At 38.8% G+C, this 15,400-nt stretch overlaps 1 protein-coding gene across 23 annotated transcripts in view; it reads right to left on the reverse strand.

Annotated features, from left to right (window-relative positions):
- The window catches only part of LTBP1 (latent transforming growth factor beta binding protein 1), a 443,088-nt gene that overhangs the window by 149,122 nt on the left and 278,566 nt on the right, over positions 1–15,400 (reverse strand). For all 23 annotated transcript variants that reach the window (XM_054475443.2, XM_054475439.2, XM_063648824.1 and 20 more), the window contains one exon: positions 5,808–5,930. In XM_054475443.2, coding sequence (XP_054331418.1) covers positions 5,808–5,930 — 123 coding nt within the window. The remainder of the gene's footprint in view (positions 1–5,807; positions 5,931–15,400) is intronic.

Genomic DNA, 15,400 nt, shown 5'->3' on the forward strand with positions numbered 1-15,400 from the left:
GGTTAAAATGTGAATGACAAATATTAAGCATATATTAATTAATCTGGTACTTAGAAGTTGAAAAGTAGGGAGGATTTCAGAAAAGAGCAAGGGTATAAAAGTCTAGCTAACCTTACTAGTCTGCAATCACTCCCACCCACATCTGTAATATCCCTAATCATTTCTTGGATGAAATTCCACATTAGCATTTAATCCCTTTACAGCTTAGTATCTATGGGGATGAGTGTTAGGATACAGGTCTAGGAAGCAGGTAAAGCTGCTATGAGGAGTCTGAGAGGCAGCTTTCCTAGGGCAGTAAGAACCACTGGGCACTCTTGACTGGGAAATGTGTCATTAAAAACCATTTCATGGCTGGGCGCGGTGGCTCATGCCTGTAATCCCAGCACTTTGGGAGGGAGAGGTGGGAGGATCACGTGAGGTTAGGAGTTTGAGACCAGCCTGGCCAACATGGTGAAACCCCATCTCTACTAAAAATACAAAAATTAGCCGGCTGTGGTGGCGCACACCTGTAATCCCAGCTACTCAGGAAGCTGAGGCAGGAGAATCACTTGAACCCAGGAGGCGGAGGTTGCAGTAAGCTGAGATTGCACCACTGCACTCCAGCCTGGGCAGCAGAGCAAGACTCCCTCTCAAAAAAAAAAAAAAAAAAAAAAAATTTGTGGAGAACCAAAATAAAAGAAACAATAATTCAAGGCCATTGCAGTTAGGTCGCCTATTCTATAGTGTGGCAGGTGAGATTAAAGTATCAGTTCTCCTTAAATAAATGACTTACTCCTGGCATTTCAGACTGTTTTCCATTTCCTGATTAAAGGTTCAGCTTGTGGAGTGAGACAGATCCAGTTTCAAATCTAGGCTCTACCGTTTATGGGCTGTATGACTGTTGGAAAGATCCCTAACCCCTCTATGCCTTAATTCCTTCATTTCTAAATTAGGAAAAATAACAGGACAAATCCAATAGAGATCTTGTAAGTATTATATGGGATAATTCACATAAAGTGCTTAGCACAGTGCCTGGCATTTACGAAGTTTGCAATAAAAATTATTATTGTCATGGTCTTCGTTTACTGTAATTATCTGGGAACAAGCAGCTTGTACAGCTCTGTCTCACCTCCGGGCCACGGTGCCATGAGACCTCCAAGTGAGGGAGGCTAGGGGCCTAACCTGAGATGGCCACAGAGGACGTAGAAAGAAAAGAACGGGCATAAGATAAATTATGAAGACTAAATGTCATCCTTTGAAACCAAAAGATAGAAAAGAGTCCAAGATGACAGAGGCTCCCAGCCGGGGTGCTGTGGAGAACAATGTTACCAATGGAGAACAATGGGCAAAAAATATCAAGTCTGGAAGGAAAGCCCATTTTAACGGAAAAGCTGGAAAGCTAGCAGTAATTTATCCATTTGGCTTTGCCAAAAAGGATACAAAACTACGCCACTCAATATGTTAGGCACTAGCCACATGTTGCTCCTTGGATAAAATTTAAATAAAAGTAAAAATTCAATTCCTCAATTACACAGGCCATACATGACTAGTGGCTGCTGTATGAGGCGGCACAGATAAAGAATATTTCCATCATCTCAGATAGTTCTATTGGACTGTGTTAATTAGCTTGAGCGTCAGCAAACTTTTTCTGTCAAGCATCAGATAATAAGTATTTTAGGCTTTGTGAGCCATACGATTTCTGTTGTAACTTCTCAACTCTGTTGTTGTAACACAAAAGCATCATTAGACAATAAGTAAATGAATGGACATGGCTGTGTTCCAATAAAATTTTATTTTCAAAAACAGATTTTTTTCCCATGGGCTATAATTTGCCAACCCCTGATCTAGAACCCTAAATTTGGAGGCACAAATCCTGTTTTAAATCTCAACTCTCAGCTACTAGCTGTGTGAGAAGCTACTTAAACTTTCCTAGCTTTAGTTCCCCAATGTATAAGATAACCACGGTATGTTTCTCATAAAGATGCTCAGGAAATTACAAATGAATGATGTACTTAATTAAGACTGGCTTTTAAAAGGCATTTGCCCTTTATCTCATGATTTCCAGGACTACGGCAGAAGTTCCTGAGCGCATCTTCTCTCTAACCCTCCATTTCTGTCAACTAGCTCCAAGTTGATGGGTAAAGAATACTATGAAAAGGCAAAAGCCCAGGCTCAGAATTCTTTTATCTGGGCCTTTTTACTGAACCTATGGACACACTCTCAGCAACACTCATCCTGGAGCTCTGAAGTTCCTGCAGGAGTTCAGAAAGCCAGAAAGTCTTCCTACTTGGATTGCAAAGATGATACTTTTCTTGAATTTGCTCTGAAAAGTCCTTGAATTTCCACCTTTCCCCATAAATCAGGTAGCAACAGGTCTGGAGAATGCTGCTACACCATCCTAAGCCTCAAACATAGAGGTCAGAGGCAGCAAATGCCAGCATTTGCCTACTTTCTTCCTTTTAGCTTGGCTAAGCCAAGGCAAGCGGCAAGGAAAGTGAAATTGTCGCAACCTTTGGCTGGAGTCAAGGAATTCTGAGGGGTTCATCTCAGTTCAGTGCATTCAAGAAGAGGAAGTGTTTCCCGTTGTTCCTTGGCCATAACCATGTGCAGGAGTTCAGAGAGTCAGCCACACCTTGTATGCTCTGCATATGGCCTAAATTCATGTTGTCTTAGCAAATGTTGTCATTTGTCCTCCATTTGCCTGCAGGCTTCATCCCTGGCTGGTTTTATCTCTCTCCAGAGCAAACATTTAGCAACCACTGTGTTGAGTGCCTGTGTGTGTGTCTCTGTGTGTGTGTGTGTGTGTGTGTATGCACACACGTGTGTGATCTCCGGTCCCCTTCTGCTACTTCCCTGTGACTACCAAAAATACCATTATCTTTCCATTTTTTTCCTTTACTCTGTAAGTGTCACCTTCTTCCCTAATTCTTTCTGTCTTCAGACTTCCCCCATCAAGCTCTTCACAGAATTCACCTGAAAATCAGACTGGACTGGTTCAAATCACAAACTCTGTATGTCTCTGTGATGTTACATGTGGTAAATTCAGAGGAAAGAGAAATAATTCTCACTCAACACTGGTAAAGAGCCCAGGTTTTCACTTCGAACTCTCAACTGGAACACTTAACTAGCAACAAACGTCTCTTAATACTTATAGCTGAACCATAAAATTGAATTATTTATTTTTCAAATAAGAATATGGATGGTTGTTTAATAAGTTCAGAATTATTTGGGCAATGACAGGGAAAATAAATGCTAAAGAAATGTGCAAGTGTTTCAAAAATCTCATTGGCAGATTTCTACAATCTTATTAAAACCTGGATGTCTGCCCTTAACTCTAGACATCAGATCTAGTCAAAGTTTCACAGAGCATTTTGTGACTAGTTCTGCAAGTTTACCTAATCAGCAACCTTCAATATAAGAATTGTAACCAGACTACGAGTCAAATTATAAAAGGGTGGAAAAAGCATTCACAACAAACTCTATATCCAAACTCTACAATCTTTATGTTTAAATTACAAAATGATTTAAAATATTTGTTCATGTGATTCAAATCAGCCAAAAACGATCCCCTAAGTTATCCGGATGTCATCAACAATGTGATTTTTGGCCTGAAATTTTCAAATCCTTGCATCAGTTTCAAAGGTACTTTGTGTGCAAATGTAATTTTATGGTCTAATTTTACCACCCGTTAGGAAAGCCTTGTAATTAGGTGTCTGTCTGCTTCATGATCAGAACTGTTTGTAAAAGAACATAGAAAAGAGGACTTACGTGTAAAACTTCCTAATCTGCAACTGACAGTTTTTAAAGGAAAAGAGTAGTAATTAGTAATAACATTTCAAAAGACTCAACAAACTCACCTAAAAGTAATAAATGAGACTGTCATTTTTTAATTTTATTTTATTATTATTATTATTATTATACTTTAGGTTTTATGGTACATGTGCGCAATGTGCAGGTAAGTTACATATGTATACATGTGCCATGCTGGTGCGCTGCACCCACCAACTCGTCATCTAGCATTAGGTATATCTCCTAATGCTATCCCTCCCCCCTCCCCCCACCCCACAACAGTCCCCGAAGTGTGATGTTCCCCTTCCTGTGTCCATGTGTTCTCATTGTTCAATTCCCACCTATGAGTGAGAATATGCGGTGTTTGGTTTTTTGTTCTTGCGATAGTTTACTGAGAATGATGATTTCCAATTTCATCCATGTCATTTTTATTTTACTACATTTGTCTTTATTTTATCACCTCTACATATCTCACCTTAGGGCAAAGAGTTAGAGAGATAAGCTTCTTTGAAAATGAATGGCAGTATACTCATGAAGAACACGTCAACCAAATAGCAAATTTCAAACTAGGGACAAGAAAGATGCAGCTCATTATATACCAAAGCCACATTAAAAAATAAATAAAAGTGGCCGGGCATAGTGGCTCATACCTGTAATCCCAGCACTTTGGGAGGCTGAGGTGGGTGGATCACCTGAGGTCAGGAGTTCAAGACCAGCCTGACCAACATGGCAAAACCCTGTCTCTACTAAAAATACAAAAATCAGCTGGGCGTCGTGGCACATGCCCATAATCCCAGCTACTTGGGAGGCTGAGATAGGAGAATCATTTGAACCCGGGAGGCGGAGGTTGCAGTGGGTGGAAATCGCATCATTGCACTCCAGCCTGGGCAACAAAAGTGAAACTCCGTCTCAAAAATAGATAGATAGATAGACAGATAGATAGATAGATAAAAACAAAAACTTGCAGGAAAGAAACTAATACACAGTTGCTCTTAAAATTATCCTAATAGTTTTCTGCCATGCATCCATTTAAACTGTATATAATCTTTAAAAATCTGCAGTGCTACAAGGCCCATGTCTATAGTCATGCTACTCAGCAGGCTGAACAGACATCACTTGAGTCCAGGATTTGAGTCCAGCCTAGGCAACATAGCAAGACCCCATCTCTTTAAAAAAAATCTTGCAGTGCTTCCCTACTTTTGTAATAATGGGCCTGATTACTTTAAAAATAAGACAGTCTTAAAATCTCAAATCTGCATTTGAGAACTTTACACCTAAAATGCATTCCTCTCTAATGGCATATGATCTGTTGTGATTACATGGATTAATTTACATGGAGAGGGAGTATCTCTTTGGTGAAACTATACTTCAGAACCAATATTAGAACATGTGGTTTAATGAAGGATTTTTACCCTTATCAGAAACAAGGGAAATTCTCAGAAACATTTTTAAGGCAAAACAGTATAATTTAGGGTCATTTTGGTGGGTTTAAAGAACAAGACAATATCTGAAATTAGAACTGAATTAGAAAATCTAAAACACAGGGCCTTGGTAACTATTTTCCAGACTCTTCCAATTGAGAAAGAAGTGAAACCTCATTAAATCAGAGTCCAGTGACTCAGAATTTGGAATAATTAAAGGCAGAAGCTGGGACACAGTTTAATTAAACCTAAAGAATGCTTAAAATACTGTATTTATGAAGGAAAAACTTACTGTCATCTCTCAGGTACCAAAAAAGTTTGATATGTCCATTTTAATTCTCTCTTTTCATCAGAGCATATTTCCTCAGTGTGCTTAGTCTCTATTCAGAGTTTTAGCTATTATATTTGTATCACCACAATAAAAATGCATTTTAGAGAAGGTTCCATGATATCAATTTATTTTACTACATCAGGCGGGCCCCCTCCTTGTTATTTTAATTGATGAGGTTTTCCTGCATATTTACAAGCATTCAGTGGGCCACTGAGTATTTCCGTTCTTTTGGAAAAACCCCAAAGACAATTAATCCAAAATAAGAATAAAAAGTGATTATTACTTACGAATACAACTTGAAAACGTAGCATCCGGCCCAAATCCTATTTTGCAGGTACATCGATAGCTGCCCATGGTATTCAAACACTCACCATTAGGGCATACACCTTGTAGCTGACATTCATTAATATCTGCAGGAAAACACAATTCTTTAGAAGGAGCGGTCAAGCCCCAATGAGCAGATTCTGGCTATACATTGCATTCACTTCCTTTTTCACTATAATAATCTTTTAGTTATAGTGAAAAAAGGATGTAGCAGGTGTGAATAATCTTAAATCAGTTAATGTTTATTGAACATTTACAATTTATATAGCAAGTATTTATTACATACCTACTACATGCCGGGTGCTAAGGATTTACTAGTGAAAAAAACTGATAAAAATTCTGGCCTTCACAGAGCTTTTGCTTTCATGTTAGTTTATGTTACGCATTATGCAGCATATAGGTAAGGCAAAGACTCTCACTCTGGAAGCACTGACAGTCTAACTGTACATATGAATATTTGAAAAACGAAAGAAGTGAAAAGCAGTTCAAGTCATCACAAGAAAGAACTGTCATAAACTGTTGGAAGTTAAATTATGAAATTGCCTATACAGACAGTAAAAGCTACAGAAGGAAGCTGGAGGTGGGGCAGACTGTGGCACTGAGAAGGAGGTAAGACTTTAGAGTGCTGATGTCTGGGCAGGAGCTGGATGGATGGGCGAGGAAGGGAAGAAATGACTTGTGTGGGAAACCCTGGAGCTTGAGCACAGAGTGTGGCCAGTGGATGGAGGCTCAGGAAATAATGAGTCAAACCACTGGCTGGAAAAGAAGATTCAGGAAGGTAAATAGTTGGAAACAGAGCTGGTACAATTCAGGATGCATTTGGATTCCGTTTCATTGAGAACAGGGAGCTATACTAAAGGTTTCTGAGAAGGAGAAAGACAGACTCTAGGAAAATTCACCTGGCCAACACATGGCTTATTGAGAAGAGATTAAAAGTCTGATCACTTGAAGGGGTCATGCAAGTATGAGGTTGGTAACAGCCAGTCTGGTGACAGTGAGAACAATCAGGAAGATAAAGAATGGCAAATCATTTTTTTTTTAAGAACAATTGACATTGCATGGTGCTTGACTGGACTACACACCATGAGAAAGTAAGAGACAGGAGTCAAGGATGTCTGGGAGACTCCTAATCTAAGAAAAAAGGAAAAAAAAATCACAGCTGGTTTTGCGGAAGGAGTTCTGAGGAATAAAGAAGGCAGGAAGAAGAGGAGTTCAGTTTTATAGTACAAGGTCACATTGGGATACCCAAGTAGAAATACCCAGTAGCAGCAGAAGATTCAGAAATAGAGTGAAAGAAGAAATCACTGCTACAAATAGACACTTAAGATACTCTGCATATGGAGATCCAGGGGGAAATCAAAGTGATTTGAAAGAGGAGGGATATAAATGAAGTGATTTTACAAAGAAAGATTATATAGTCACTTGCAAAGGTAATTAATTGAAAATCAAAAAAGTTGGAAACAATGGTAGCAAAACATTATTATCAGGATCATCACATAAAAAGAAAATACAGCCCTCAATCATTATTTAAGCAAATATTAACATTATTTGAACATGAATATTTCATGTTCTAAGTAGGCATCGTGGTCTATACGTACATATTTTACTCAGAGCATGTAATTTTTAAGTTAATTTCAGTGATAAAATATGATACCTTCCGTGACATTCAAATGATAAGTTAATGCATATTTGCTGTATAAATTCTATGGTGTTCCAACTTGCACGTAGCTGGAAACTGGTACAGCTAGATGACACCTGGTACAGCACACAGTATAGCACCTGACCATCTCATTATTTATTGAAGTGTGTGTTGTTCTCTAATGCACTTTTATGTACAGCATATAACTGAAAATATTCCCCCATAACTCATTCTTTTTAAGAAAACCACCATGAAGGACCAGGAAGAGTGCCAAGTCCAGTTGGAGCTTACATGGTACAAGTGAAGCCCTATTATATGTCCCAAGTAAAACCTCAAGTTTGGGTAACCAGCCAGTTGTGGTCAAGAAGCCTGGACAAAATTTCCACTCTTCTATTTCCCCTCACATCCTCACTAGGGTATGATTATTAGCATTCCTCTTCCCCTGAATGGCCTGTACTCCTGTTCATTGGCTGCACCACTACACATTCCATGATAAGATTGAGGACCCAGAATTTTCCCTTGCTAGGTGGTTTCTATAACAGCACCATCTCAGCCTTGCAGCTAGCTGCCAGGCTAATGCAGAGGTTTCCCCCCAGACTCATAAATACCTGATTAACTACCAATGCCTAGTACCCTCTTCCAAGGCCCCTTCTTTGACTCTCCACACTGCTCACTGCATTGACTCTGATGCCATGGGAATGGAGGACAGGAATTCAGACGGAAGAAAACAAACAAAAATGACCAAGCAAACCTATCGGGTATAGACAGGAAGAAACAGAAACACCCACAAAGAAGAAGAATCGTGTAAGACTCTTCCTGTTATGACTGTTTTAATCAGCTTGTGCCACCGGCACTGGCACCAACACTTCCCCTAATTTTGGCCCAAAGAACCCAGGAAGCCTGGGCCTTCCTTTGTGACACATTGTCACAGTTTCCAGAAAAACTTCAACTGCCTTGGTTCATCTGTTTTTTTATATTTCCTGAACTACTACAAATTAGAGATCAGATGTCTGTTTCCTATATTTAACGTATATACACTAGAATATATCAATCTTAAGTATACAACTAGATGAATTTTTGCATATCCACGTGTGGTGTAACCACCACCCAGATTGTGATTAAGAACGTTTCTGGCCAGGCGTGGTGGCTCACGCCTGTAATCTCAGCACTTTGGGAGGCCAAGGCGGGCAGATCACGAGGTCAGGAGATTGAGACCATCCTGGCTAATACAGTGAAACCCCGTCTCTACTAAAAAGACAAAAAATTAGCCGGGCGTGGTGGTGGCGCCTGCAGTCCCAGCTACATGGGAGGCTGAGGCAGGAGAATGGCGTGAGCCTGGGAGGTGGAGTTTGCAGTGAACCGAGATTGCGCCACTGCACTCCAGCCTGGGCAACAGAGCAAGACTCTGTCTCAAAAAAAGAAAAAAAAAAAAAAAGAATGTTTCCATCACCTCAGAAAGTTCTTTGTGCCCCTTCCCAGCCAACAAACAACTTATCCCCATAATTTTAATACAGGACTTCAGAAATTAATACATTAATAAGACATTTCTAATTATTAAGAAACAGGAGCAACTGTCTAAGTGATTTTCCTAGACAGATAGTCACAAGCTTTCTAAATTACAGTGAAGGACGTCAGAGACTCACAAACACGTTAAGAACAAAGCATTGGTTGAACTGAACGCATTGTATCTGGATGAGAGAAGAACATTCCAAGTGAAGACATCATCAGGCCAAAGTTTAACAACTGTTTGGAACGTGATAGGTGAATGGTAAACCAGAATTCTATTTAGACTTAACAACTGTATGGAATGTGATGGGTGAATGGTAAACCATAATTCTATTTAGACTTAACAACTGTATGGAACGTGATGGGTGAATGGTAAACCATAATTCTATTCAGACTTAACAACTGTATGGAACATGATGGGTGAATGGTAAACCATAATTCTATTCAGACTTAACAATTGTACGGAACGTGATGGGTGAATGGTAAACCAGAATTCTATTTAGACTTCATTGCCTAAAGCTATCTTCTTTCTTTAATCAAATAAAACCTGATGACAATATTTGTCATTTTATCAATAGCTTATTTTTGAATAATATCAAATAACAATATAGTGTTTCAGGAGTCTCATTTTTTTAAATTTATTTATTTAAGATGGAGTCTTACTCTGTTGCACAGGTTGGAGTACAGCAGCACAATCTCAGGTCGCTGCAACCTTCGCCTCCCAGGTTCAAGCGATTCTCCTGCCTCAGCCTCCCGAGTAGCTGGGATTACAGGCACGTGCCACCACGCCCGGCTAATTTTTTTTTTTTTTTTTTTTGTATTTTTAGTAGAGACAGGGTTTCACCATGTTGGCCAGGCTGGTCTTGAACTCCTGACCTCAAGTGATCCACCCACCTCGGCCTCCCAAAGTGTTCAGCCTCCCAAAGTGTGTGAGCCACTGCATCTGGCCGAGTCTCATATTTTAAAGGGTCAACAAACCTTCCTTAACGGATTCTAACTAAATCAAAAGTATTTTAATATTTAGTTTGAAAAATACATGAATTTATTCCTTGTTCTCCCTCTATAGATGACAAATTTCTCTGGAAAACTCTGGAAGTCTGTCCTTTGAAGAAGTGGTATAACCAATGCATACAGCACAACTCCCTGAGTTAAAGCATGAAGGCCAAAATAAATGGCTGAAGGGGCTCAGCACCCACATACAGCCAGTCACCCATTCCCTATTCCCATATGAGCTTTCGTGTTCAGGCAGGCAGTCTAGAAGTTTATAGAAACAGAAACTAGGAAAGAAATTCATACAGACCCATGTGCTCCTCTAGAGTAGGCAAAATCCATGAAGCTACAGCTAACATGAAGGAGCTTTACATACTTTTCCACTTATTTAAAACATTTACAGGTATCTCTGCCTGTATAGCCTACCACATACTTCAGCTCACAGATGAAGTTCAAGAATACAAAACTGCTTTTCTTCTAAAACCGCTCTTCTTCTAAAATGGTCAAATATTGGCAATGTCCTACGGTTCAACCTAATACAACAGAAATAAGAGGGCTGGGCTTCTATTAACCAGGTAGTATAAAAATATAGAGTAATCAGGCATACATGCATAACAAGAGACACCCTATGAATAACTCAACATAAAACAGCCTAAGTATTTCAGTACATGGGAATGATGCGATAAGCTGACAATGAACTGAGGACCTTCATCTTCCTTCTACCTCACCATGATTCTTTACATTTCTATAGTACACCGTACCTCATTGGAACTTCACAACAATTCTGGATGGTGAGCAGTACAAGAATAATTATTCCATTTTACAGAGATAATTTTGTCCAAGGCCATATTTCTAAAAAGGATAAAGAGGATGGGGGAAAATAATAGGAGGAATATTCCACTAAGATCTAGCTTTTGGTCCAACTAGGACAAAATTTTATGTTACCCAGAGCAAGTCTCTGAGTTTCTCTTGATCTCAGTGTCCTCCCCTGTAACACAGAGGGGCTGAACTATATTATCCCCAAGGTTACTTGCAGTTTAAATATTCTCTAACTTCAAAACAATCTGCCAGTTGCCACGGCTGAAAATGCCAGGGAATAAAAAAAGTATGACATTTGGTGCATAATATATTACGAACAGCACAAGTGCCCTTATGAGAAATGAATATATTTTTATGCATCTCTTCTCCTACAGGAAAGTATGTATGTTTAACAAAGTGAGTAAGAATTTACTGTTTTCTTAGTGACGCAAGTTTATACAGGAAATGAGGCATGTCCAACAGGAGTCAGGACAAGGTAAGAACAGGACATGAGGATCTTTCTACTGTGTGAAAATATGAAGCTTTCTGGAGATTCATCTGTGTGTGTTCAGCTTTTGCTAGTAAATATAAATTCCATGACAGAATTCCATTAGCAGTATGCCTTCCACTTGAAAGCAGAAAAATACCTCTTAATACAAATACTCTTCCCAGACTATTAAGTTATTTAATAAGGATTACTTACTTTAAGTAGAGGAGTTCACTTTAAGACAATATATATATTTCTTAAACTTCCAAAGAACAACTTTGCACTGGGTACACATATCCACGAAGGAACATGAAGATATTCTGTAGGGTACACACAGGCTTGGATACTTTTAAGGGAACTAATCTATAGATCTTCAGCCTTCAGATGTTTCTTTTTGAAGTCATCTGCCTAAGAATATATTTGCCAATCTTCCTTTCCTATCTTCCTCTTTCCTCAGGGCCTTCTTGTTCTTGACCAAGTCAAGGCATACCTCTTGTCAATCCAGAATCTTTCTAGGCCTTTCTAAGTACACTGTCTTGAAAGGTAAAATTCTCACAGGCACAGAATAAATGAACAATTCACAAATATATCAACCCCAGGATAGAGTCACAGTAAAAGTAATGAGTCTGATTTGTTTCATAAAAAGATCTGGCTTTACCAATTAGGTTAAATGGCAGAGACTGTTTATCAATGGCATGAACCAATTCTGCAGCTCCAAAGTTTTGATGAAAATATTTAATGCACACATACAATATAAACGTGCCAGAAATTAACCTATTGCATCCACTTGACTTTTTAATGAAAATGTAGATGTCAGCTTAAAGATATGTGAACACATAACTTTTTCAAAATTATTCTAGGAGATTAAGTCAAGAAAAAATATTTGAAAATCAATGTTCTAGAGCAATTTTACCCAAGGTATTTTATACAAAACACAGACTTTGTGAGACCTCTGCTAAAAGAGGGATTCTGCAGCCAAATATGTTTGAGAAATACTGCCTATTCTATATACATAAGCATATTTAAAACCCAAGGAGTCCTTTGGCAAAATCTCTTGTTTTTCTGTGTTTAACTTGGTTTTTCCACACATTTGGCTGTGGGACCCTTTTTAACACACAATCTATTAACATCCCTCTGAACTGGTCATCTGTGGAAACATTTTTGTGAAATGCTGCTCTCTGGGGCCAGCTTCAAAGACTACTGTAGGAGTCTCTTCGTGATTATATTTGCTTCTATCTAGGCCCCGCTGCTGCTAAAGCCTACCCACCATCCTGTAACTGTCCCATGATTATAAAATGACCATCCACCATAGGATGGATTCAATCACTGGACTCAGTGAAAAAAGTCAAACCACTGTGGCAGCAACTCCTCTCCTTCCGATTCTTCTGTCTTCGGGGTAACATGATAAAGGAATTATCAGAGCCCAGAGAACAGCTTGGATTTATTTCTTGACACATGTGTGCTACACATGGATGATGCTGCTAGTAACACACACTTACTCTGTTGGTCTTGGATTCATGACTGCAGTCTACAGATATTACATTAACTTCTCCTTGAAATATTAACAGTAACATGAATCCATCATGGGCTTTCTTCATTACTCATAATACAGTAGGCATCTTCCCATTCATTTTATAGCCACAGAGATTAAGGTCAAAGAGCTATTGAAAAATACAATGTGCTAACAACTCACTTCACCACTGTCTTTCCTGAGGAAGAGTTAATAAAATAAACAGACATTTCCTTTTTGAATCCTATCCCAGCATAGTAAGAGGACACACCAGAAAAATAATTCTAAAATGCACAGGAATGGGTCCCAATTTGATTTGCAAATGCCAAAATAGGGTGCTCAGGTCCAGATCAAAAACTGTTTAAATTCTTACTGAAAATACTGTGCATATTTAAACTAGAAAGTACAGCAGTAGTTCTAAGAGGATGTCCAGAACAGTTAACACCTTCAAATCAATAAATTATCTATCCGTTCCCACTGAGCCATTGACCATTGTAAAACATGATCTGGCATCAAACTAAGTACATGACAGTTTCTGAGATTAAATGAAAATACAATAGAAAATTATGATTAACCTCTGGCAGGCTAAACAAAAGGAATATTAAATATTTCTAAGTGTTTTGAAGAACTGAATTATCAAGTCTGGTTGACCGCAGTCTTAGTTTTACCTGTTGGTTTTCTACTATTATTTGCAAAACATATACCAAGAATAATAGATTCTAAGTTTCATCTTTTCTTAAAATTATATTTAAGTTCTTGGATACATGTGCAGAATGTGCAGGTTTGTTACATAGGTATACAAGTGCCATAGTGGTTTGCTGCACCCATCAACTCGCCATCTACGTTAGGTACTTCTCCTAATGCTATCCTTCCCCTAGCCCCCCACCTCCCAACAGGCCCTGGTGTGTAATGTTCCCCTCCCTGTGTCCATGTAATCTCACTGTTCAACTCCCACTTATGAGCGAGAACATGTGGTGTTTGGTTTTCTGCTTCTGTGTTAGTCCACTGAGAATGATGGTTTCCAGCTTCAGCCATGTCCCTGCAAAGGACATGAACTCATCCTTTTTTATGGTTGCATAGTATTCCATGGTGTATATCTGCCACATTTTCTTTATCCAGTCTATCATTGATGGGCATTTGGGTTGGTTCCAAGTCTTTGCTATTGTGAACAGTGCTGCAATAAACATATGTGTGCATGTGTCTTTATAGTAGAATGATTTATAATCCTTTGGGTATATACCCAGTAATGGGATTGCTGGGTCAAATGGTATTTCTGGATCTAGATCCTTGAGGAATCGCCACACTGTCTTCCACAATGGTTGAACTAATTTAAACTCCCACCAACAATGTAAAAGTGTTCCTATTTCTCCATATCCTCTCCACCAGCATCTGTTGTTTCCTGACTTTTTAATGATCGCCATTCTAACTGACATGAGATGGTATCTCATTGTGGTTTTGATTTGCATTTCTCTAATGGCCAGTGATGATGAGCTTTTTTTCATGTGTGTTGGCCGCATAAATGTCTTCTTTGGAGAAGTGTCTGTTCATATCCTTCACCTACTTTTTGATGGAGTTGTTTGATTTTTTTCATGTAAATTTGTTTAAGTTCTTTGTAGATTCTGGATATTAGCCCTTTGTCAGATGGATAGACTGCAAAAATGTTCTCCCATTCTGTAGGGTGCCTGTTTGCACTGATGATAGTTTCTTTTGCTGTGCAGAAGCTCTTTAGTTTAATTAGATCCAATTTGTCAATTTTGGCTTTTTTTCCCATTGCTTTTGGTGTTTTAGTCATGAAGTCTTTGCCCATGCCTATGTCCTGAATGGTATTGCCTAGGTTTTCTTCTAGGGTTTTTATGGTTTTAGGTCTTATATTTAAGTCTTTCATCCATCCTGAGTTAATTTTTGTATAAGGTGTGAGGAAGGGGTCCAGTTTCCATTTTCTGCATATACAGTTACTCTAGCCTTGTAGTATAGTTTGAAGTCAGGTAGCATGATGCCTCTGGCTTTGTTCTTTTTGCTTAGGATTGCCTTGGTTATACGGGCTCTTTTTCGGTTCCATATGAAATTTAAAGTAGTTTTTCCTAATTCTGTGAAGAAAGTCAATGGTAGCTTGATGGGGATAGCACTGAATCTATAAATTACTTTGGGCAGTATGGCCATTTTCACGATATTGATGCTTCCTATAAAGGAGCATGGAATGTTTTTCCATTTGTTTGTGTCCTCCCTTACTTGTTTGAGCAGTGGTTTGTAGTTCTCCTTGAAGAGGTCCTTCACATCCCTTGTAAGTTGTATTCCTAGGTATTTTATTCTCTTTGCAGCAACTGTGAGTGGGCGTTCACTCATGATTTGGCTCTCTGTCTGTCTATTATTGGTGTATAGGAATGCTTGTGTCTACAGCCATACCACCCTGAATGTGCCTGATCTCATCTAAGTTTCATCTTTATGCCCACATCACTCTCTTACATATTCCCAAAAACCTTCCAGAAAGAAATAAACATAGCATTTCACTTATGATAATGCAACTGAAGGCAACTTTAGAGACAAAGCTTTAACTTTGGGGCAATGGTGCCTAAGCAGAGAAGTCAGAGAAGAACAAGATGGAAGAGGGGAAAAAGTGTTTAAATAA

The sequence above is a fragment of the Pongo pygmaeus genome, chromosome 12, assembly GCF_028885625.2.
Source record: "Pongo pygmaeus isolate AG05252 chromosome 12, NHGRI_mPonPyg2-v2.0_pri, whole genome shotgun sequence".
Taxonomy (NCBI): domain Eukaryota; kingdom Metazoa; phylum Chordata; class Mammalia; order Primates; family Hominidae; genus Pongo; species Pongo pygmaeus.